Source organism: Anolis sagrei, chromosome 11 (assembly GCF_037176765.1).
Source record: "Anolis sagrei isolate rAnoSag1 chromosome 11, rAnoSag1.mat, whole genome shotgun sequence".
Classification (NCBI taxonomy): Eukaryota; Metazoa; Chordata; class Lepidosauria; order Squamata; family Dactyloidae; genus Anolis; species Anolis sagrei.
This window is the reverse complement of record NC_090031.1, coordinates 19,758,233-19,781,721: the sequence shown is the minus strand read 5'-3', so window position 1 is coordinate 19,781,721 and position 23,489 is coordinate 19,758,233. Positions and strand designations below refer to the sequence as shown.

Below are 23,489 nucleotides of genomic sequence, written 5' to 3'. Positions count from 1 at the left end.
TTCCCTTTTTCCTCCTCACAACTTCCTATTTTTGAACCTCCCATTTTGTGACTCTCACATGCAGTTCCCTATTTCCTCCTCACTATTTCTTATTTCCCCATTTCCTATTTCCTCTTCACTATTTCCTATTAACTCCTCACTATTCCCTTTTTCCTCCTCATAACTTCCTATTTTTGAACCTCCCATTTTGTGACTCTCACATGCAGTTTCCTATTTCTTCCTCACTATTTCCTATTCACTCCTTACTATCTCCCTTTTCCTCCTCACAACTTTCTATTTTGAACCTCCCATTTTGTGACTGTCACATGCAGTTTCCAATTTCCTCATCACTATTTCTTATTTCCTCATTTCCTATTTCCTGTTTTTGAACGTCCATTTTGTAACTTTTACATGCAATCATTTCCTTTTTCCTCATTATTTCCTGTTTCAATCTCACTATTTCCTATTTCCTCCTCACAACCCTGTTTCCTCCTCAATTCACAATTAAATTTTAACCTCCCATTTTGTGACTCTCACATGCAATTTCCTATTTCCTCATTATTTCCTATTTCCTTCTCACTATTCCCTGTTTCCTCCTTACAACTTCTATTTTTAACTTCCTATTTTGTGACTCTTGCAAGCAGTTTCCTATTTCCTCACTATTTCCTTTTTCATCCTATGTCCTCCTCTCTACTTCCTATTTCCTACTTTCTACTCTCCATTTCCTATCTTTCAAACAACATGCTTCCCTTGGGATGAAGAATCATGTTGTGATTCTTGCACGCAATTCAGCCCCTCCAAAGGGTCTTGTGCAGAGAATCCCAGTATTGCAAATGTGAAGCAAAATAATCTCTTTCTCTCTATATATATGTATAATAGATTAAAATCCTCCTTGCACACCATAAAGGAAGAAAAGGAAGCCGATGCCTTTTGCGCCGGAGAAAGAGGAAAGGGCCAAGGGGACTTGGGGAGCCATCTTTCCCCCTCGGCACCGACAGCAGGTGCTCGCTAAGACGTGGTTATGGCAACAAAATAAATGACGGATAATTGCTTTTGTGACAACTTGCCAATTAAATTAGACTCGGCAGAATAACATAATGACAATTTGTTATGCTCCGGTGGGCACTAACATACCAATCGTAATTAAATGCTTCGACTGAAATGGAAGGTAGCGCTACCCAGGAATATCTAACCCCAATTCCCACCCTGCGCCACATTATAGGTTTGGGCTTGATATTTAATTTCGGGAGGATAATAGCATTAGAGCACAGCAGAACAAGCTGGCCGTGTTTGCGCCAAAGAAGGCCCGCACACAAAGGGACGAATGCCGGTTTCGAAAAGGGACACATTTCCAAAATGTCAGTTTGGTGTTTCAATACGCCCGGCCCTTTGGGTTTGGAATGTGGAGAAGTTCACAATTTTTTGGGAAATGCTTCAAGGGGAAACTAGATCAACATTTCTCCCTCATCTATAGTGGCCCGATTCAATATTCCAGGTCAAGGAAGTGCAAAAAAAAAAAAAATTAAGGAGGCTTTCAGGAAAAAACAAAGCAGGCACAAAATGAAGTTCAACAGTGACAAATGCAAGATACTCCACTTTGGCAGAAAAAATGAAATGCAAAGATACAGAATGGGGGACAATGCCTGGCTCGAGAGTAGTACGTGTGAAAAAGATCTTGGAGTCCTCGTGGACAACAAGTTAAACATGAGCCAACAATGTGATGTGGCGGCAAAAAAGCCAATGGGATTTTGGCCTGCGTCAATAGGAGCATAGTGTCTAGATCTAAGGAAGTAATGCTACCCCTCTATTCTGCCTTGGTTAGACCACATCTGGAATATTGTGTCCAATTCTGGGCACCACAATTCAAGAGAGATATTGACAAGCTGGAATGTGTCCAGAGGAGGGCAACTAAAATGATCAAGGGTCTGGAGAACAAGCCCTACGAGAAGCGGCTTAGGGAACTGGGCATGTTTAGCCTGAAGAAGAGAAGGCTGAGAGGAGATATGATAGCCATGTATAAATATGTGAGAGGAAGCCACAGGGAGGAGGGAGCAAGCTTGTTTTCTGCTTCCTTGGAGTCTAGGACGCGGAACAATGGCTTCAAACTACAAGAGAGGAGATTCCATCTGAACATGAGGAAGAACTTCCTGACTGTGAGAGCCGTTCAGCAGTGGAACTCTCTGCCCCGGAGTGTGGTGGAGGCTCCTTCTTTGGAAGCTTTTAAGCAGAGGCTGGATGGCCATTTGTCAGGGGTGATTTGAATGCAATATTCCTGCTTCTTGGCAGAATGGGGTTGGACTGGATGGCCCATGAGGTCTCTTCCAACTCTTTGATTCTATGATTCTATGATTCTATGATTCTATTTCTCCCTCATCTATAGCAGCCCGATTCAATATTCCAGGTCAAGGAAGTGCAAAAAAATAAGGAGGCTTTCAGGAAAAAAAAGAAGCAGGCATTCATGCAGTATTAACATGGTTCGACTCACAGCAATTCAAACCCTAGCCTTTTCAGAATGACAAACTCAGCACCTAAAGTCTCCATTGAGTTTTCCCACGCTTGTTTTCTTTCTTTTTTAACATCACATTTTAATATTTTGACTATACATATTGGTCAGTTTGTTGTTCTTTATTATATTGTAGGGCAGCATTTCTCAACCTGGGGGTGTCGCGAGGGGGTGTCAGAGGAGTCGCCAAAGACCATCAATATTTTTTGTTGGTCATGGGGTTCTGTGTGGGAAGTTTGGCCCAATTCTGTTCTTGTGCTGTTTGATTGAAGGTGAACTATAAATCCCAGCAACTACAACTCCCAAATGTTAAGGTCTATTTTCCCCAAACCCTGCCAGTGTTCACATTTGGACATATTGAGTATTTGTGCCAAGTTTGGACCAGATACATCATTGTTTGAGTCCACAATGCTCTCTGGATGTAGGTGAACTACAACTCCAAAACTCAAGGCCAATGACCACCAAACCCTCCCAGTATTTTCTGTTAGTCATGGTGGAGTTCTGTGTGCCAAGTTTGGTTCAATTCCATTGTTGGTGGAGTTCAGAATGCTCTTTGATTGTAGATGAACCACAAATCCCAGCAACTACAACTTCCAAATGACAAAATCGATCTCCCCCAACCCCACAAGTATTCAAATTTGGACATATTGGGTATTTTTGCCAAATTTGGTCCAGTGAATGAAAATACATCCTGCGTATCAGATGTTTACATTACAATTCATAACAGTAGCAAAACTACAGTTATGAAGCAGCAACGAAAATAATTGTATAGTTAAAGGTCATTACGACATGAGGAACTGCATTAAGCAATAGGAAGGCTGAGAAACTGCCGTAGGAGTTTTTTTTGGTCTGTTTTGTGTGTGTATTGACAGTTGTTTTTGGTTGTTTTTTTCATTTTCTCTGGATGATTTTTATAATTGTGATTATTCTGTACAGATTTTAATTCTGTTCAGATTGTAATTGGTTTTTTTTAATTGCACAGACTGTGATGATTCCTCCCTCCTTCTGCATACGTATATGTGTATACACATATATTGCAGATTGTATGGCTTTGTCAGGACCCACCTCTTTTGCAAAGTATAATCAAGTACTCAATTTCTTCCTAATTTTCAGTTTGTGTTGCTGCAAAAATAAAACAGCTTGTATGACCGATTGCGCACCTTTCATGGTGTATTAACTCAGTTTTACTTGCAAACCAGGTTAAACCTACCCCTTATAACGGATAATAAATAATGATAAATGTATTATCTTGCAACCTGCAAAGATACCGAACATGCACACAAATTGTAAAGACAAAATGTATGCGGACACAATGTATTCATGAAAACTTTTCATTTAATGTGTTGTCGAAGGCTTATTGACAGTTGTTTTTGGTTGTTGTTGTTTTTTCTGTATGGCTGTATGGCCATGTTCCAGAAATATTCTCTCCTGACATTTCACCCACATCTATGGCAGGCATAGAATCATAGAATCGAAGAGTTGGAAGAGACCTCATGGGCCATCCAGTCCAGCCCCCTGCCAAGAAGCAGGAATCACCCCTGACAGCCTCTGTTTAAAAGCTTCCAAAGAAGGAGCCTCCACCACACTCCGGGGCAGAGAGTTCCACTGCTGAATGGCTCTCTCAGGAAGTTCTTCCTCATGTTCAGATGGAATTTCCTCTCTTGTAGTTTGAAGCCATTGTTCCGCGTCCTAGTCTCCAGGGAAGCAGAAAACAAGCTTGCTCCCTCCTCCCTGTGGCTTCCTCTCACATATTTATACATGGCTATCATATCCCCTCTCATCCTTCTCTTCTTCAGGCTAAACATGCCCAGCTCCTTAAGCCACTCCTCATAGGGCTTGTTCTCCAGACGTTTTATCATTTTAGTCGCTCTTCTCTGGACACATTCCAGCTTGTCAATATCTCTCTTGAATTGTGGTGCCCAGAATTGGACACAGTATTCCAGGTGTGGTCTAACCAAGGCAGAATAGAGGGGTAGCATTACTTCCTTAGATCTAGACACTATGCTCCTATTGATGCAGGCCAAAATCCCATTGGCTTTTTTTGCCGCCACATCACATTGTTGGCTCATGTTTAACTTGTTGTCCACGAGGACTCCAGGATATTTTTCACACGTACTGCATCCTCCGAGGTTGATGGATCTGTTGGAAACTAGGCAAGTGAGGTTTATATATCTGTGGAATGATGTCCAGGATGGGAGAAAGAACTATTTTCTGTGTGAATGTTGCAATTGGCCACATTGATTAGCACTGAATGGCCTTACAGCTTCACAGCTTGCCTGCTTCCCGCCTGGGGGGACCATTAAATGCTAATGAAGGTGGCCAATTGCAACCTTCACACTTGCCTCAAACAGACAAGAGTTCTTTTTTCCACCCTGGACATGAAATGCCATTTTCCTGAAAGGTTATGACTCTAACGGGTCATGCTTTTACCAAGAGGTTATGGCATCATTTTTGAAAAAGTTGTGACTTTTAACAAGGTCATCCCTCGCCAAAGATCAGAAAATCTCCATAAAGGTTCTGGAGATTTCCATTTTCCAAAAATATCTGAGTGTGTTGCTTTTCTATGCTATAGATTTAAACATCCTCTGCTTAAGGAAAAGAGTGCTGGTTCGTTACCAAACTATAAACCCCATGATGCCATTGAGCCCTTGGGGTTAAATAGGTATCAAAATGGATTAATTCTGCAGTGTAGATGCACCTCGAGATAGTTTTATGACAGCAAGACCTACCAATTTACAATTGCAGAGCCAATTGACCGTACATTAATATATAAATAGAATGTACTTACTTCTTTGGGGCTTACTTCCAAGGAGAAATATATACAATTGCACTGTTAATTGACTACGCTTTGCAGCATTCATATATAAATAGAATGTACTTACATTGCTAAATGCCACAGTCTCCTAGAGGAGGAAAGTGTAAATTATTCCAATTAATATCTCTATCCCCTAATGACCTATTAGATATTTTACCCCAGACAAATATCTAATGGTGCTTAATGCTGTCAGGGAAAAAAACATGAGTATAAATCTTTTAGCAATAAATCAGAAGCAAGAAGTCATCTTCCTGCTTTTTAATTAGGGCCCCACTTAGTTGAAAAACATTCCTTCTCACCTCAAATATCTTTCCATAGTAACTGACTGCTTCCAGGAACGGGTTTGAAAACACAAGGCGCTTCGTTGCCATTTGTAGGGCAAAGCTCTGTACTCGCTACTGATACGCAGAAACATATGTACACTTGGAAGGATTTAAGAGACTATGCAAACCAAACAGATGTTTAGACTACTGCAACGCTCTCTACGTGGGGTTGCCTTTGAAGACGGCCCGGAAGCTCCAACTGGTCCAACGTGCAGCAGCCATGATACTAACAGAAGAGGGACGCAGGGAGCATACAACCCCCCTGCTGTACCAGCTCCACTGGCTGCCGATCTGCTACTGGGCTCAATTCAAGGTGCTGGCATTGGCCTATAAAGCCCTAAACAGTTCCAGCCCAAGATACCTAACTGACCGCCTCTCGACCTATGAGCCCACGAGGACTTTGAGATCTTCTGGGGAGGCCCTGCTCTCGATCCCGCCCGCTTCACAGGCACGGCTGGCGGGGACGAGAGATAGGGCCTTCTCGGTGGTGGCTCCCCGGCTGTGGAACACCCTCCCCGTGGACATCAGACTAGCTCCCTCCCTGATGATATTCCGCAGGAGATTAAAGACCTGGCTATTTAAGAAGGCGTTTGAACAAGAAGTGTAATGATTGGTAATTGACCATAGGAATGAAAAATGGGAAATGATTCTGGATTGTGGTTTTGACGATGAGACGACACGGAATGGCCTTTGTAGTAATGATGATGTTTTTTGATGAGGATGTTTTGATAATGATGAATTGTGGATTTTTATACTGTGTCTTGTAATTTTCACCTGTTTTTCTATGTTGTACAACGCAGTGAGTCGCCCCTGGGCTGAGAACTGCGGTATATGAGCAAAGTAAATAAATAAATAAATAAATAAATAAATAAATAAATGTGGGCGAAATGTCAGGAGAGAATACTTCTGGAGCATGGCCACACAGCTTGGAAAACTCACAGCAACCCAACAAATTCTACAGTGTCTTGGGGATGCTTTATTAATTCGACAGAGCCAATAGACTCACCTGCTTTGATAGGAAACTGTTGGGAGAAGTGTGTGTTTTCGAATTCAATCCTGGTTCAAAGTGTTAAAATGAGAGGATGTTATTTGAAAGCTCAAACATGCCACCAGTCATATGGAGGAGACAAGAAACTTGACCTCTTGGCACCAACTGTTAGCCCCGGTGCCTCACAATGTGCTCTCGTGAAGCTTTCCAGAAGGTCCAGGGAGGGCTCATGACCTTTTCGTTAGCTTTCTGGAAGGAAGAGGTTGGCCATTTAGGCCGCCAAGGTCAACTTGTTGCTCCCATAATGGGGTGAAAGATTCAAGAGACACACAAAGTCTGACTTGACTCATTAGCAAGGCCCACAGGACTTTGGGACAAAACACTTCCTTTTTACTCAGAGTCAAGCAGATGTTTTGTCTGCCTCCCAAATACCATGTGTGCTCCTTTTGGAATTTAACTGGATTCACACACACACACATACTATTTCCATTCATTTTTCTCAGTGCAGAATTAGATCCTTCCATTACGGATCCCAAGAGAGGCTCGTTGTTTTTTTTCCCAATGAAGGATCTCATTGTCTAAAAAAGTAAACTAGAACTACGATGTGAATCATCCTAAAGGCTGCTTCCTAAATAACTGCTATGCTGGTACGGCTGTACCAGGAGCTCCAACTTCATTTGCTTTATTTGCTTGCAGTCCAAGGTTTCAGGGATTCTGCAGAAAGGTGGCTTTCTTTGGTTGCAGTGGTAGGGCAAGTCACCTGTTCATCATCGTTAAGTTTTGGTTCCGCCCCTTGTTCAGGGCATTTGGGAAGGGAAGGGAGCCATTTTTAGTTAGTCTCAGTAAGGAAAACTAATTTAGAGGACGTGTACAAGCTTCTCCTGTACAAAAGCTTCAACCCTTAAGACTTTCCGGGGGAGAACAGTCTTAAGAGTATCCAAAGATTTCCAAAGATTTCCAGGGAAACAGCCCTAAAGCTTTGAGGAATTTCGGAGGGTAAACCGTTTGGAAGACCAAAGAACTCCAGCTGGAGAATATACTGGCCTTACTGGTAGGTCCACTTGGTGCTCGAGACGCAGTTCGACCCGGTAGCAGAGCCCACATCAGTAAGGCTTAGATTACAGTCAGCCTGGGAGAAGTCAAAAAGGGGATTTTTCTTTAAAGTAAAGAAACAGTTATTGAAGACAATTACCTGTCCCTCGTGGACAAGATTAGGAAGCCACCAGTTGCATAAAAGCCTGGAAGCATTTGTTTAACTTTGCTGAAGACAAGAGAAGTTTATGTTTGTTTGATTGTTCATTAATAAAGGACTTTGTTGTACTTCTCAAGCCATCTAAAGACTGTTTGTGGTGGAAACCTCTGAGAACTTCTCTTTAGGCCCCCTGGCTTCCCGCTGGGCAAAGGTTGCACATCCTGTTCTAAAGACAATTATTTACAGGCCCAGCGCGCGACAGAACAGTAGTGAAGCAACCAAGTTTGGGGGGGGGGGGAGACATTGAATGCTCTCATTAAGGAGGCCAGACTTGGTGGAGGTGGTTGACAAGGGCGGAGCTGCAGGCTATTGAAGACAAGAGAAGTTTATGTTTGATTGTTCATTAATAAAGGACTTTGTTATACTTCACAAGCCAACTAAAGTCAATTTGTGGTGGAAAATCCTTGAGAACCTCTCTTTAGGGGGCCCTGGCTTCCTGCTGGGCTCAAGTTGCACATCCTATTTTAAAAGCAATTCTTTACAGGCCCAGCGGGTGACAGAACAACTACTGTGCCACACGAGACACATGAGCAACCCAATTCTCCCAATACGTTACCTAAGAGGAGTAGCTTTGATCTACTGTATCTACTCGAGTACAAGCCAACCCGAATATAAGCCAAGGCACCTAATTTTACCACAAAAAACTGGGGAAATGTATTGACTTGAGTATAAGCCGAGGGCAAGAAATGCAGCAGCTACTGGTAAGTTTCAAAATAGAAATAGATACCAATAAAATTAAATTAATTGACGCATCAATAGAGTAGAGTAAATATTCAAAAAAGAGGCGCTTTGCGCGAGGCCTGGCCAGGAAGAAGGAGATTGGCCTGAGCAGCGCCAGAGGCCGCTCTTCTTCTTCCTGACCAGGCCTCGCGAGAAGTGCCTCTTCTCCCGCGAGACAACATTGTCTCGCAGGAGAAGAGGTGCTTTGTGCGAGTCCTGGCCAGGAAGAAGGAGATCGGCCTGAGCAGCACCGGAGGCCCTTCCGATTCCTGACCAGGCCTCACACAAAGTGCCTCTTCTCCCATGAGATGATGTTGTCTCGCGGGGAAGAGGCTCTTCTCACAAAGCCTGGCCAGGAAGGAGAGTGGCCTGAGCAGCGCGGGAAGCAGCCCAGGGGCCCAGCGGCCAACAAACGAGAGGCCTGGGCCTGAGCAAGGAAGGCAGCCAGGAAGGGAGGAAGGACAGGGAGCCTGCCCAAGAGGCCGCCATGAGCCAAGGTGGAGGAGGAGGAGCCCGAGGCCAAGGCAACCATTGTTGTTCATTCGTTCAGTCGTCTCCGACTCTTCGTGACCTCATGGACCAGCCCACGCCAGAGCTCCCTGTCGGCCGTTACCACCCCCAGCTCCCTCAAGGTCAGTCCGGTCACTTCAAGGATGCCATCCATCCATCTTGCCCTTGGTCGGCCCCTCTTCCTTTTGCCTTCCACTTTCCCCAGCATAATTGTCTTCTCTAGGCTTTGCTGGCTCTTCATGATGTGGCCAAAGTACTTCAACTTTGTCTCAAGTCTCCTTCCCTCCAGTGAGCAGCCGGGCTTTATTTCCTGGAGGATGGACTGGTTGGATCTTCTCGCAGTCCAAGGCACTCTCAGCACTTTCCTCCAACACCACAGCTCAAAAGCATCGATCTTCCTTCGCTCAGCCTTCCCTAAGGTCCAGCTCTCACATCCGTAGGTGACTACAGGGAATACCATGGCTTGGACTAGGCGGATCTTTGTTGCCAGTCTGATGTCTCTACTCTTCACTATTTTATTTTATGAAGGCAACCATAGTATGTAATTATTATTTTAATTTTATACTCGGCGTACTAGCCGACCCCCAAAATTTTATAAGGTTTTACATAGGGAGACTAAAGAAGAAAATATAACATTAAAAGGCACAGTAAGTGATATCTATAAACTGTTATTAATGAATGAGCAGGAACAAGATTATTTGAAGGAAGTATGGGAAACAGACTTGGGGGAAAAATGAATAATCAAGAATGGGCAAACATATGGAATATGAGAATACAAAAAATATGTCTATTAGAATTAAAGAAAATTACTACAAAATGCAGACTGTAGCCAGGAAATCAGAAGACGCTTACTTCTTGGGAGGAGAGCAATGTCCAGTCTCGATAAAATAGTGAAGAGTAGAGACATCAGACTGGCAACAAAGATCCGCCTAGTCAAAGCCATGGTATTCCCTGTAGTAACCTACGGATGTGAGAGCTGGACCTTAGGGAAGGCTGAGCGAAGGAAAATCGATGCTTTTGAGCTGTGGTGTTGGAGGAAAGTGCTGAGAGTGCCTTGGACTGCGAGAAGATCCAACCAGTCCATCCTCCAGGAAATAAAGCCCGACTGCTCACTGGAGGGAAAGATACTAGAGACAAAGTTGAAGTACTTTGGCCACATCATGAGGAGACAGGAAAGCCTAGAGAAGACAATTATGCTGGGGAAAGTGGAAGGCAAAAGGAAGAGGGGCCGACCAAGGGCAAGATGGATGGATGGCATCCTTGAAGTGACTGGACTGACCTTGAGGGAGCTGAGGGTGGTAACGGCCGACAGGGAGCTCTGGCGTGGGCTGGTCCATGAGGTCACGAAGAGTCGGAGACGACTGAACGAATGAACAACTACAAAATGATATGGAGGTGGTATCTAACCCCTATTAGATTAAATCAGATTGACAAAAAATATTCAAATCAGTGTTGGAGAGGTTGTCAGGAAATAGGGACGTATCTTCATATGTGGTGGTCATGTGATATTATACAAAGATTTTGGGAAAGCATATTCAAAGAAATAAGAGCAATAATAAAAATAGAGACTGAGATTACACCAAAATTAGCTTTATTACTTATACACGATAATATAATTCCCGCACAAGAAGAAAAAGAATTGGTTTCTAATTTGATAACAGCAGCTAAATTGTTAATAGCAATAAATTGGAAGGGAAAAAAAAGAAATTCAATTAGAAGAATGGTATAGGGAAATTTGGAGTATAGCTATTAATGATAAGCTAACTTGCAATATTAAAATTAAAAGGGGAATATGTAAACAAACAGACTTTTGGAAAATATGGGGAAAATTTATCGAGTATGTGTTTAATGAGGGAAAGGGGTATAAGCCAGCAAGAGAAACAATGATATTTTGGAATGGTGAAACAACATGAGTTGGTTGGTCCTGGTGGAGGGGGCACAAACTAAGGGGAAGGGGAAGGGGGGGGGGAGTATCAAAGAGAAACAACAGGAATGGACCATTGTCAATATCCAAAGAGTGCTCATCATTATGTTTCCAATGGGACATGTCTAGAATTTGCATGTTGCATATATGTTACGATCATATTGTATTTGGAGAGTGAATGAGTGACTTGATTATAAGGATTGATCAGATTCTGATTATGATTATTTTGTTTTGTAAATTGAGAGGTCTGATTTGATTTATAGTTTATTATTTATTTATTTATTTATTTACTGCACTTGTAGACCGCCGTTCTCAGCCCTAGGGCGACTCACGGCGGTGTACAACATATAAAAACAATTTACAATAAAGGCAATATCACAAACAACAATAACAACATCACTATCAATAATACAATTACACTAAATCATTCGCGACGTCTCATCATAGAATCACAATCCAAGCTCGTTATCCATATTCCGTTCCAGTCATCATTGCCAATTGTTGTAGCACTTAGTCAAACGCCTTCTCAAACAACCACGTCTTTAGTCTCTTGCGGAATGTCATAAGGGAGGGCGCCTGTCTGATGTCTAGTTGGAATTTTGGAGTTAGTTGGAATTTGTAGTAGTTATAGAATATAGGAATAATTTAGTGATAAAGGTATGTTTACTTAATGTGTTTATGTTAAATTGAATAAATGCAATAATATTTTTTAAATAAATAAATAATAAGGTTTTACATGCCTAAAAAGTCGTCTAGTACCCTGGAATATACAGTACTAGTCTGGGCGATCTGAAAGACTTTGCCACCTGAAATTAATATGTGTCTGCCTAAGAGAGATCAAAAATACAAAAGAAAACCCAACAGTCCCCCCAAGTGGACAAAAGAAGAATTAGCACTACCAGTTGCCAGCACTTCTGCCCTTCCACTGGTGACATTTGCAAAACAATCAATATCTCATTATTGGCCATAATCACTGAACAGTTTTTGGGGCTTTTTTTTTTTTTTTTTTGCAGAGATGAGCTTCTATGAGAAACATAGACTCTCTGTGCATGTGGCAAAGCCGCGGTGTCCTAAAAGTCACGAATCAATATCGGCAGGGAACGAACGTTATGTGCGTTAAAAAAAACATCCGTCCAAGGTTAGAGAATATTTTCCCATACTAAAGAGTATTTTAAAAACACACACATACACAAAATCTTAAATCTCAAGCGGTAGCTGAAGCCTGCGACCTTTTGCTAACTGCTGGAAGGTAAAAGCCTGATAAATAAGTAAATAGGTCACCCTAGGAGGGAGTTTGCTGGCAACCTTTTAATTAAAATACTCCAGCTCTTGTAAGGTCACACTGAAAGGATAGAACCCGGACCACAAAGCTTTTGTCCAAGAGAGAAGGAGGATGAAACACGCAGAGCTGTCCTTCTCAGCTGCGGTTCCTTTTTAAGGTGAGAAGGACACTTGCCTATTACACAGTGTATTGAAGAGCGGAAACCACTGGGAAGGAAAAAAAACAAAGACCAAGCCTGCCTGGTGGCTGCTGTTCCACTAATGTGTTCTTTGGGTCCGAGGTCAGCCAACAAGTAACTTGGATTCCAAAAGCTATTTCTAACTCTGGTAGTTGCCTTTGAAATTAAAGGGGGGGGGGGTAGGGGGAGTCAGTAATTCCCCCGTCTCTCATCACTACAACAGAGCCAACAAACCTCCCTCATCATCAGCAAAGCCTGAATCCTGCCAGCTCATTTAGCCTAGCTGCTCACTTGTGCATCCCAAATCTTTCCAGTTAATTGGACCACATTATCGGCTACCTCAAAACAGCCCCCTGCCAATCTCTTCTTCCACTGGCAGCAGACCCAATGGCTTCGGCTTTTCTCAGAAGGTGGCACAGTGTCAAGCCAAGCCATGATGATAAAAGGGGGGGGGGGAGTCCAAAATGAAAGCTCCGATCTCAGCCGAGCCAACTTCCTTGGGGCTTTTGCTCCAAGTCAGCTTCCACTTTAAAACAAGCCTATTCACAGCACTTTTGGCAACGGAAAAAAACACGATAGCAAAGAGAACCCCTTGGACCCCTTTCAATCAGGCTTTCGTTCAGGTCATGGGACAGAGACTGTCTTGGTAGCTATTACTGACGAAATTCGTCGTCAGTTAGACCAAGGCGGATCAGCGCTATTGGTACTCTTGGACTTCACAGCTGCATTTGACACCGTGGACCATGGCTTGCTGGCTCTGTCTGGTGTACGAGGTTTAGCCCTGAAATGGTTCAATTCGTTCCTCTGGGACCGGAGACAGAGGGTGGAGTGGTCAGACCAAAGCTCTGAGAGCTCCTGCCTTTGCTGTGGAGTGAGTTCCCCAGGGTGCTATCCTCTCGCCCCTGTTATTTAACATCTACGTCCGACCACTTACTGGACTGGTGCAGAGCTTTGGCATAGAGTGCTACCAGTATGCAGATGATACCCAGCTACTCTTGCGTCTCAAACCTGGGACAACTGTGATTCCTGAGAACTTTAAGCTGTTTGGAAGCAGTGATGAGTTGGCTGTGAGCGAGCAGACTAAAAGTGAATCCTGCAAAAACTGAGATACTCTGGCCTGGCCAGCCACCAGAATTAATCCAGTCTCTGCTTGATTTCGATGGGGAAGCTCTAGTTCTGTCTGCCACTGTTAAAAGCCTTGGGGTTGTGTTGGACTCATCGCTGACGATGGAGGCCCAGATCACTGCCATAAGTAAGCAGGCCTTTTTTCATCTTCGCCAGGCAAGGAAATTGGCATCCTACCTTTCGGTAGAAGCATTGGCAACGGCAATCCACGCAACAGTCACCACTAGGTTGGACTATTGCAACGCCTTATATGCCGGCCTTCCGAAGTCAACAACCCAGAAGATTTGGATGGTCCAAAATGCGGTGGCCAGGCTGCTAGCGGGATCATTTATTTATTTACTTCATTTGTATACCGCCATTCTCAGCCCTAAGGCGACTCTATAAGATCCCATATTACACCGATTCTGCAACAACTGCATTGGCTACCAATAGAACATCGGATCTCTTACAAGATACTGATCTTGACATTTAGAGCTCAAAATGGCCAAGGACCTTTATATCTCAGGGACCGCCTCATTCCTTTTTTCCATCAGTGGTTACCTCGATCCACCCAAGAAAATCTCCTATACATACCTAGGGAGGTATACCCTAGGGAGGTACACCTGGAAGCTACAAGGCGTAGAGCTTTTTCGACCTATGCTCCAATTCTGTGGAACTCTTACCTCCATACATTAGAGCAATGTCGGAGTTGCAACCTTTTGTAAAGGTGCTCAAGACTTGGCTGTTTGGTTGTGCATTTAAGTAAAGTGATCTAATTTGCCAAATAGTCACTGTTGAATGTTTTTATGTTGAATGTTTTTATACTGTGTAAATGCTATTTTAAATTGTAAGTCGCTCGGAGCACCTTGGTGGAGAGCGACTAATTAAGAAATAAAGTGAAGTGAAATAAATTACTCCACTTGGGGATCATATTTAACCTAAATTGCTTTGGGTCTCAACCAAGAAAAAAAAGTGTCCTATTAATATATTTTTAATGATTTTTATTGAAGATTGGTGCATATTTACATACATGGAAAGTGGGGGAACATTCAAAAGAAGATAGAAAAATAAGAAATAAAGAGAAAAGAGGAAAAAAAGGGGGGGGGGGGTTGACTTCCATTCCATCTTCATGGTTTCTTCTCACTTTACTTTTTATAGTTCTTACATAATTTTCCGTTCACCCTTTGTCTCTTCTATTATTATCATAGTCCTGAAAGAGAGCCCAATTACTCCTTTTTAGTGTCTTCCCGGTATTCTTCTTTAATAAAAACGTTAGTTCATCCATATCCTTTATTTCTCTCACCTTATTCAACTAGTCATCAAGAACTGGAATTTGTTCCTGTTTCCACATTTTCGCAAAAACCATTCTTGCCGCCGTAGTAACAAGGTTCTACAACACACCAATGTTCATAGCAGTGGGGAAATGTGAAGTGGGACAAACGTCACCAGCCATGCTTTTTGCAAGAATCTCTCAGTCCAGGTTGTCACACATGTCACAGACCAGGTAGCCAGTGGTACCAAACACCCATTTTTAAATCAAGGCTGAGAAGGCTAGGGGCCTTCCTTTGGCACTTCCTCTGCGGTCTCAGGCTTCTGCTCTTTTGAGCTGTCTTGCATCTCTTGCAAAACACTTTGAAGTCTCACTTCCAGCATAGGATCCCTGGGCCTGGCATCAGGGGTCACCTACAGGGAAAACAGAGCAACCAAACAGAGTTATGTTGATAGTATACCTTAAAGTCAGATATTGTGGACACTTACAAGGTTGCTTTGCATGAGTGGCTGTTACAGCCATTTTCACCATCTATTCCACGCCCTGCAGCCAATGAATATGTCCCTCCCAAAAGCCAAACTACCATGTGTACAATTATGTCAGTGGCTTTTGAGAGAAAAAAAACACTGTAAACAAGGGGCCTCACAATATAGGTCACACCCCACCCCTCATCTTGCTAGTGGGCTTTGCACCTGATATATGATTTATTTATTTATTTATTTAGAAGTTTTGTATACCGGTCTTCTCGACCTCTAAGAGGGACTCAGGCTGGTTCACAACATGTATTCATATACAGTAATATGAAAAGCAACACAGTGTATCATCATTATACATTAAAACATAAAATACAATAAAATACATCATCACATTACACAAGCCAAGTCGTCAAATATAGTCACAATTCATCGCCATCCTTCCGTGTGGACAAGGGTTATTGACTCAATCATCGGATGGCATATTCCAAAACCAGATTCTTATTAGCTTTCTAAAGGTCAGGAGGGAAGGAGCAGATCTAATCTCTGGTGGGAGGGAATTCCAAAGCCGAGGGGCCACCACCGAGAAGACCCTATCCCTCATTCCCACCAGACGTGATTGCGAGGGTGGTGGGACCGAGAGCAGGACCCCTCCGGAAGATCTTAATAACCTTGATGGTTCTTAGGGGAGAATCCGTTCGGACAGGTAAACTGGCCCGGAGTCGTTTAGGGCTTTATAGGTCAAGACCAGCACTTTGAATTGTGCTCGGAAGCTAATTGGCAGCCAGTGGAGCTGGCGTAACAGAGGAGTCGTATGCTCTCTGTTCCCCGCTCCTGTTAGCAATCTGGTTGCCGCTCGTTGGACCATTTGAAGCTTCCGGGCAGTCTTCAGAGGCAGCCCCACGTAGAGAGCGTTGCAGTAGTCTAAATGGGATGTAATCAGAGCGTGGACCACTGTGGCCAAGTCAGACTTCCCAAGGTACAGGCGCAGCTGTCGCACAAGTTTTAATTGTGCAAAAGCTCCCCTGACCACCGCTGAAACCTGGGGCTCCAGGCTCATCGATGAGTCCAGGATCACTCCCAAGCTGCGAACCTGTGCGTTCAGGGTGAGTGTAACCCCGTCCAGCACAGGCTGCAACCCTATGCCCCGTTCGGGCTTTCGACTGACCAGGAGTACCTCTGTCTTGTCTGGATTTAGTTTCAATCTGTTGTCCCTCGTCCAGTCCGTTACAGCGGCCAAGCACTGGTTCAGGACCTGAACAGCCTCCTTAGTAGCAGGTGGGAAGGAGTGACAGAGTTGGACATCATCTGCGTACAGATGACACCGAACCCCGAAACTCCGGATGATCTCTCCCAGCGGCTTCATGTATATGTTGAACAACATAGGGAACAATACAGAACAATGGCCGTGGAGTCGAGCAGGAGTCCCCTAGCAACACCTTCTGGGAACGCCGCTCGAGGAAGGACTGGAGCCTCTGCAAAGCAGTACCCCCAAGGCCCATTCCCGCGAGGCATCCCAGGAGGATACCGTGGTCGATGGTATCGAGGGCCGAAGAGAGGTCCAGCAGAACCAACAGGGACACACTCCCTCTGTCCAGTTCCTGGCGAAGATCATCCACCAAGGCGACCAAGGCTGTATCGATACCATGTCCCGGCCTAAAGCCAGACTGCACCAGATCCAGATAATCCATGTCTACCAGGAACTCCTGGAGTTATGAGGCCACCACACGTTTCAGGACTTTGCCCAAATAGGGGAGGTTGGAAACTCGCTGATAGTTGACGAATTGAGTGTGGTCCAGTGATGGCTTTTTCAAAAGCGGTTTTATAACAGCTTGTTTTAAGCTGGCTGGAATGTTGCCTTCTTGATAGGAGGCATTAACCATCACCCACTCTGCCAAACCCCCTCTGGCTTCCTTTACCAGCCAGGATGGGCAGGGGTCTAGGATGCATGTGGTTGGCCTGCGGGATCCCACAGAACAATGGCCGTGGAGTCGAGCAGGAGTCCCCTAGCAACACCTTCTGGGAACGCTCAAATTTGTGCTAAAATAAAAATAATAAATGTAATAATAATAATAGAATAAATTAATAAATGTAATGATAACAACAATAAATAGAGAAAAATAAGACATGTAATAATAATAGAGTAAAACAACACATGTAATCATGTAATAATAATAATAACAACCCAGTAAAATAATAAATAACTTTATAAGCCAAGGGGGGCTTTATCAGCCTTAAAAAAGACTGAAAAGCTTGGCTTATATTCAGCCCAAGTTGAACTACATATGTGTTTTTATGCTAAATGCAGATGTCAAATGACCAGGTTAAATCCAAGAGATTAAGGATGAGAGCGGAGACTAGCGAAAATTAATACATTGTAAACGTTATCACATAAATGGTTTATAGCATAGAAAATGTAAACACAACATAAACCAGTTCAAAGGTCATGTAAAACATGTTTATCCTTCAACATCCACACAATTACCGATCTGTATACTCACTCTCCACACTTCAGAGCATCTTTTGCCAGTACTTACATTCCCCGTTGCTTTTCTCCGTAGGATCAACCCCTCTGCCAAGAGGGCCTTTCCTGTTTCTTCAAAGAGTCTATCATCATCCATTTCACCTTGCTTCTGCAATTCATTGTATTTCTCAACAAACCTGGAATGCAAGAGAACGTGGCTATTCAAAGAAGAGCACGCAATGGAAACAATGTTTATTTAACAACTAGAATGGAAATTCATCACTTACCTTTGACAAGCAGATTTGAAGCTTAATCTAGAGAGCTCAAAAGCTTTGGGGCCATTTCCATAAACTTCATAAAATTTCCTAATAAATAAATCACCAAATAAGTTTCAAATTGCATGAATGGCTGACAGTATTCTCTAGAACAGTTTCTCAACCTTCCTAATGCTGCAACCCCTTAATACAGTTCCTCATGTCCCAATCATAACATTATTTTCGTTGCGACTTCATAACTGTAATGTTGCTACTGTTATGAATCGTAATGCAAATATCTGATACGCAGGATGGATTCTCATTCACTGGACCAAATTTGGCACAGATATCCGATACGCCCAGATTTGAATGGTGGTGGGGTTGGGGGGGGGGGGTTAATTTTGTCATTTGGGAATTGTAGTTGCTTGGATTTACAGTTCACCTACAATCAAAGAGCATTCTGAACTCCACCAACAATGGAATTGAACCAAACTTGGCACACAGAACTCCCATGACTTGCAGAAACACTGTGTTTTCTGATAGCCTTTGGCTACCCCTCTGACAACCCCCTCATAACCCCCCCCCCCAAGGGTCCCAACCCCTAGGTTGAGAAACTACTAACACAACCCCTAGGTCAATTTTTCTCCCCTTCTGTCAGGATTTGAATGATGGCCTCAAACACCAAGGGTGCATCTACACTGTAGAATTAATGCAGTTTGACATCACTTTAACTGCCAGGGATCCATGCTAGGGAATCATGGGAGTTTATTTATTCATTTATTTACACTATTTATGCCCTGCCTTTCTCAACCTTGTAAGGGACACAAGGTGGCTAACATATAGGCAACAATTTGATGCCATGTAAACATACATACATAATAAAATAAACATATATATTAAAACAATAATTAAAAACATATCAAACCTTAAAACATTTATTAAAATCACATTATCAAAATTATAATCCATGGCCGTTCCAAATTGTCATTATATATCAGGCATGGGCAAACTTTGGCCCTTCTAGTGTTTTCAACTCCCACAATTCATAACAGTATTTGAAGTCTAAAACACCTGGAGGACCGAAAATTGCCCATACCTGTTATACAGCCAGCATTGTGGTATTTATTTACTTATTTACAACATTTATATGCTATTCTTCTCACCCCGAAGGGGACTCAGAGCGGCTTACAAGATATACATACATACATACATACATACATACATACATACATACTGAATGAAGTGTAGGTCAATTGCATGTTTGAAAAGAGAGAAATCAACCTACGCCCGGATTTGATCCTCGGGATAGAAGATGGGAGGCACAAGGTCTTCATCTTTGGTGTAGCGGGGACAAGGGTTCCGATAGAGAGGCTCCTTCAGAGGAGGAAAGGCAGCATAAACATCGTACCAGATGGGCTTCTTGGCTTCAGGCATCACCCCTGAGCGCAGCAAGTCCCGCGTCCTAAAAAGGCCAAAATATCAAGACTCTCCATGAGGATTGGGTGAGGCTAGGCAAAACTAGGCCTTACTAATTTCGACTAGACCAGGCATGGGCAAACTTCGGCCCTCCAGGTGTTTTGGACTTCAACTTCCAGAATTACTAAGGCTGTATTTTAAAAACCTCTAAAATCAGGATAATAAAGAGCAACACTAAAAAAAAAACCTGGGGAATTCCAGACAGGAAACAATCAGGGCCAGCTAACATCTTCCAACAAAGAATTCCCCTAGTTAGCAATCTGCTAGGTTTTGAAGCTGCAAGGCTATTCCATCGACAGCTCCACTGGCTGCCGTTCATTTTCTGGTCCCAATTCAAGGTGCAGATTATGACCTATAAAGCCCTAAACGGTTTGGGACCCACCTACCTTCGTGAACGCATCTCCTTCCATAAATCCACATGATCTCTTCGATCCTCGGGGAGGCCCTCTTTTTGTCCTTTCCTCCATCACAGGCATGACTTGTAGGAACGAGGGAGAGGGCCTTCTCCGCTGTGGCCCCCGGATGTGGAACTCTTTACCTGGTGAAATTAGGCAAGCCCCTACCCTAGCTGCCTTTAAGAAGGATCTAAAAACTTGGCTCTTCCGATGTGCCTTTGGAGAGTGACCATACATTTCTTTCCTGTTGTTTCTCCCACAATGTTGTCCTCATATTGAATTCCTCCCCCCCCCCCCCCCCACACACACACACCTACCTTTCTGAAGGCCTGACTCCACTGTTCCGTCCCCTACAAGCTCCTAAAATCATAGAATCCTACAGTTGGAAGAGACCTCATGGGCCATCCAGTCCAACCCCTTGCCAAGAAGCAGGAAAATCCCATTCAAAGCACTCCCAACAGATGGCCATCTAGCCACTGTTTAAAAACCTCCAGCACACTCCGGAGCAGAGGGTTCCACTGCTGAATGGCTCTCGCAGTTCTTCCTAATGTTCAGATGGAATCTCCTTTCTTGTAGTTTGAAGCCATTGTTCCGCATCCTAGTCTCCAGGGAAGCAGAAAGGAAGCCTCCTCCCTTACAAATACATCTTTTTCATTGTTATCTCATCCAAAGTTTTATCATTTTATGTCGTACATCTCGCCCGCACGCTGTGTTTGATTTTCACTTTGTATTTTGCACTGTTTTATTTTATTCTTATGTTTTATTTATTTTATTGTGATGTTATTTTTGCTGTTCTGTACTTATTGTGCTGTAATTGTATTACCAGACGTGGCCTCATGTAAGCCGCCCCGAGTCCCCTCTGGGGAGCTTTTAAACAGAGGCTGGCTGGCCATCTGTCAGGGGTGATTTGAATGCAATATTCCTGCTTCTTGGCAGGGGGTTGGACTGAATGGCCCATGAGGTCTCTTTCAACTCTTTGATTCTATGATTCTATGAGATGGTGGTGGGGTATAAATAAAATTTATTATTATTATTATTGGGTTGTTGTAGATTTTTTCGGGCTATATGGCCATGTTCAAGAGGCATTCTCTCCTGACGTTTTGCCTGCATCTATGGCAAGCATCCTCAGAGGTAGTGAGGTCTGTTGGAACTAGGAAAAAGGGTTTATATATCTGTGGAATGACCAGGGTGGGACAAAGAACTGTGGTCTGTTGGAGCTAGGTGTGCATGTTCCAAATGACCACCTTCATTAACATTTGATGCCCTGGCTGTTGTTTGGTGTGGCTTGTTAGTGCCTGGGGCAATCTTTTGTTGAAAGGTGATTAGATGTCCCTGTTCAAGGAGCTCCATTGGCTGCCGTTTATTTTCCGAGCACAATTCAAGGTGCCGGTGCTTACCTACAAAGCCCTAAACAGTTTGGGACCATCCTACCTGCGTGACTGCATCTCCGTCTATGAACCCACGTGCTCGCTTCGTTCATCTGGAGAGGCCCTGCTCGCGATTCCGCCTGCATTGCAGGCGCGTCTGGTGGGGACGCGAGACAGGGCCTTTTCTGTGGTGGCCCCCCCCGACTCTGGAACACCCTCCCCAAAGATATTAGACAGGCCCCTACATTGGCTGTCTTCAGGAAGAACTTGAAGACCTGGCTGTTCCAATGTGCCTTTCCAGAATATGAAAACTCCAACGAGTTCCAGAAGCACTTTAGTAGAACCTAAGATTGTTGGCACACTGCACTTACCCTGAAATCCGATATACTACCTGTCACATCAGCACTTTTAATCCTGTACCCATTACTCTGGCCCAGCCCAGTTTTATAGTGTCTTGATGTATTGTTTATTGTTTGTTGTTTAATATTGCTTTAATTGTTTTTAATTTGCTTTAGGTGTTGTATTGTTGTGTTGTGTTTTGAGGCCTTGGCCTTTGTAAGCCGCATCGAGTCCTTCGGGAGATGCTAGCGGGGTACAAATAAAGTTTAATAATAATAATAAATAATAGGCCATTAAATGCTAATCAAGGTAGCCAATTGCTACATTCCACAGACATATAAACCTCACTTGCCTAGTTTCCAACAAACCTCACAAACTCTGAGGATGCTTCTGGAGCATGGCCAGACAGCCCGGAAAACTCACAGCAACCCATTATACATCCATTTATGTTTATGCTGAGGTTCGTTTCAAACACAATTATTTTAGGTCCTGTTAGGAATGACGAAAAGGCCTCCCTCACCGGCTAAAGACGGTCCCCAACTTCTCCAACCGGCTTCCCGCCATGCTGCTTCCGTTAGGCCTCTCCTAGCAACGCCCGCACAGCCCTTAGCGACTGCAGCAAACCCGGAAGCGGAAGCGCGAAACATCGCGAGAGTCCGGGCCCAGGCGAGAGGATGGTCGCAAGGCGTCACAGTGGCAAAACGGAGAGGGAGGGGGAAGGAGATGCAGGAGGCAGGCAGAAGCAAGGGAGAGAGGAGCCATGGATCGATCTATGGAATCCTAGAGTTTGAAGAGACCTCATGGGCCATCCAGTCCAACCCCATTCGGCCAAGAAGCAGGAAAATCGCATTCAAAGCACCCCTGACAGATGGCCATCCAGCCTCTGTTTAAAAGCCTCCAAAGAAGGAGCCTCCACCACACTCCTGGGCAAAGAGTTCCACTAGTGAACAGCTCTCACAGTCAGGAAGTTCTTCCTAATATTCAGGTGGAATCTCCTCTCTTGTACAATCATAGAATCAAAGAGTTTGAAGAGACCTCATGGGCCATCCAGTCCAACCCCCTGCCAAGAAGCAGGAATACTGCATTCAAAGCACCCCCGACAGATGGCCATCCAGCCTCTGTTTAAAAGCCTTCAAAGAAGGAGCCTCCACCACACTCCGCGGCAGAGAGTTCCACTGCTGAACGGCTCTCACAGTCAGGAAGTTCTTCCTCGTGTTCAGATGGAATCTCCTCTCTTGTAGTTTGAAGCCATTGCTCTGCATCCTAGTCTCCAAGCAAGCAGAAAACAAGCTTGCTCTGACAGCGGACGCGGCCGGTAGCCCAGCATTTACATTGGTATGAACTGCAGCAGGGAGTTCCGCAGTTCCTGGGCCGAACTTTGAGGCCAGCAGATGGAATGTGCCTCAGCCGCCAGCTCCAAGACCAGGAATGCTTGCAAACCTCAGCTAACTTTCCCCTCTCCTCACTTTGTATCATTCCCTAATAAACCACTTGAAACTCGAAACTTTTTGTCTTCTCCATAAACCTTGCCATAAACTCCTTTCTGGGTTCCGGAGAGCCGTGAGCCCGCGGGGGGCGCCTCCAGGTGCTCCCCGGACCCCGAATCTGCGTTCGGCCAAAACGCGGATAAGGAAACCGCCATCTCGGACCCCGCTATCCACTAAACATTTAACATGGCGGATCGCCGCCGTTCCAATTTTGCCTTGATCAGTGACTAATTCCAAGTCTATCTGCCATCCCAGTTTCTCTGTTTTGGGCTGCTCCTCCCGGGAAGAGATTAGTTTTGTTTCTAGAACTTCTGTCTTGCAGAGAAACAGCTGATTGTCAAACCGGGACTCCCCGCTTCCCCGCGGCAGCCCTCTCTCCACGTGGA

At 44.1% G+C, this 23,489-nt stretch overlaps 1 protein-coding gene across 1 annotated transcript; it reads right to left on the bottom strand.

Annotated features, from left to right (window-relative positions):
* Positions 1 to 14,564: 14,564 nt before the first annotated feature.
* MRPS23 (mitochondrial ribosomal protein S23) lies at positions 14,565 to 22,260 on the bottom strand. The gene is made up of 5 exons (XM_060757065.2): positions 22,137 to 22,260; positions 19,325 to 19,501; positions 18,073 to 18,150; positions 17,859 to 17,982; positions 14,565 to 15,261 (listed from the first exon to the last, which is right to left on the bottom strand). Exons 1-5 carry the CDS (start codon positions 22,178 to 22,180, stop codon positions 15,130 to 15,132), a joined length of 555 nt encoding a protein of 184 aa, XP_060613048.2. The 5' UTR covers positions 22,181 to 22,260; the 3' UTR covers positions 14,565 to 15,129.
* Between the last annotated feature and the right edge of the window lie 1,229 nt (positions 22,261 to 23,489).

What these genes read in the sequence shown, in the direction of transcription:
- MRPS23 (XM_060757065.2), bottom strand. Translation starts at nt 22,180, where the DNA reads ATGGCGGGAAGCCGGTTGGAGAAGTTGGGGACCGTCTTTAGCCG. An exon ending in CCCGAGGATCAAATCCGGGC is followed by an intron (nt 18,151 to 19,324) that starts GTAGGTTGATTT and finishes TTTATTTATTAG; the next exon opens with GAAATTTTATGAAGTTTATG. An exon ending in TTCAAATCTGCTTGTCAAAG is followed by an intron (nt 17,983 to 18,072) that starts GTAAGTGATGAA and finishes CTTGCATTCCAG; the next exon opens with GTTTGTTGAGAAATACAATG.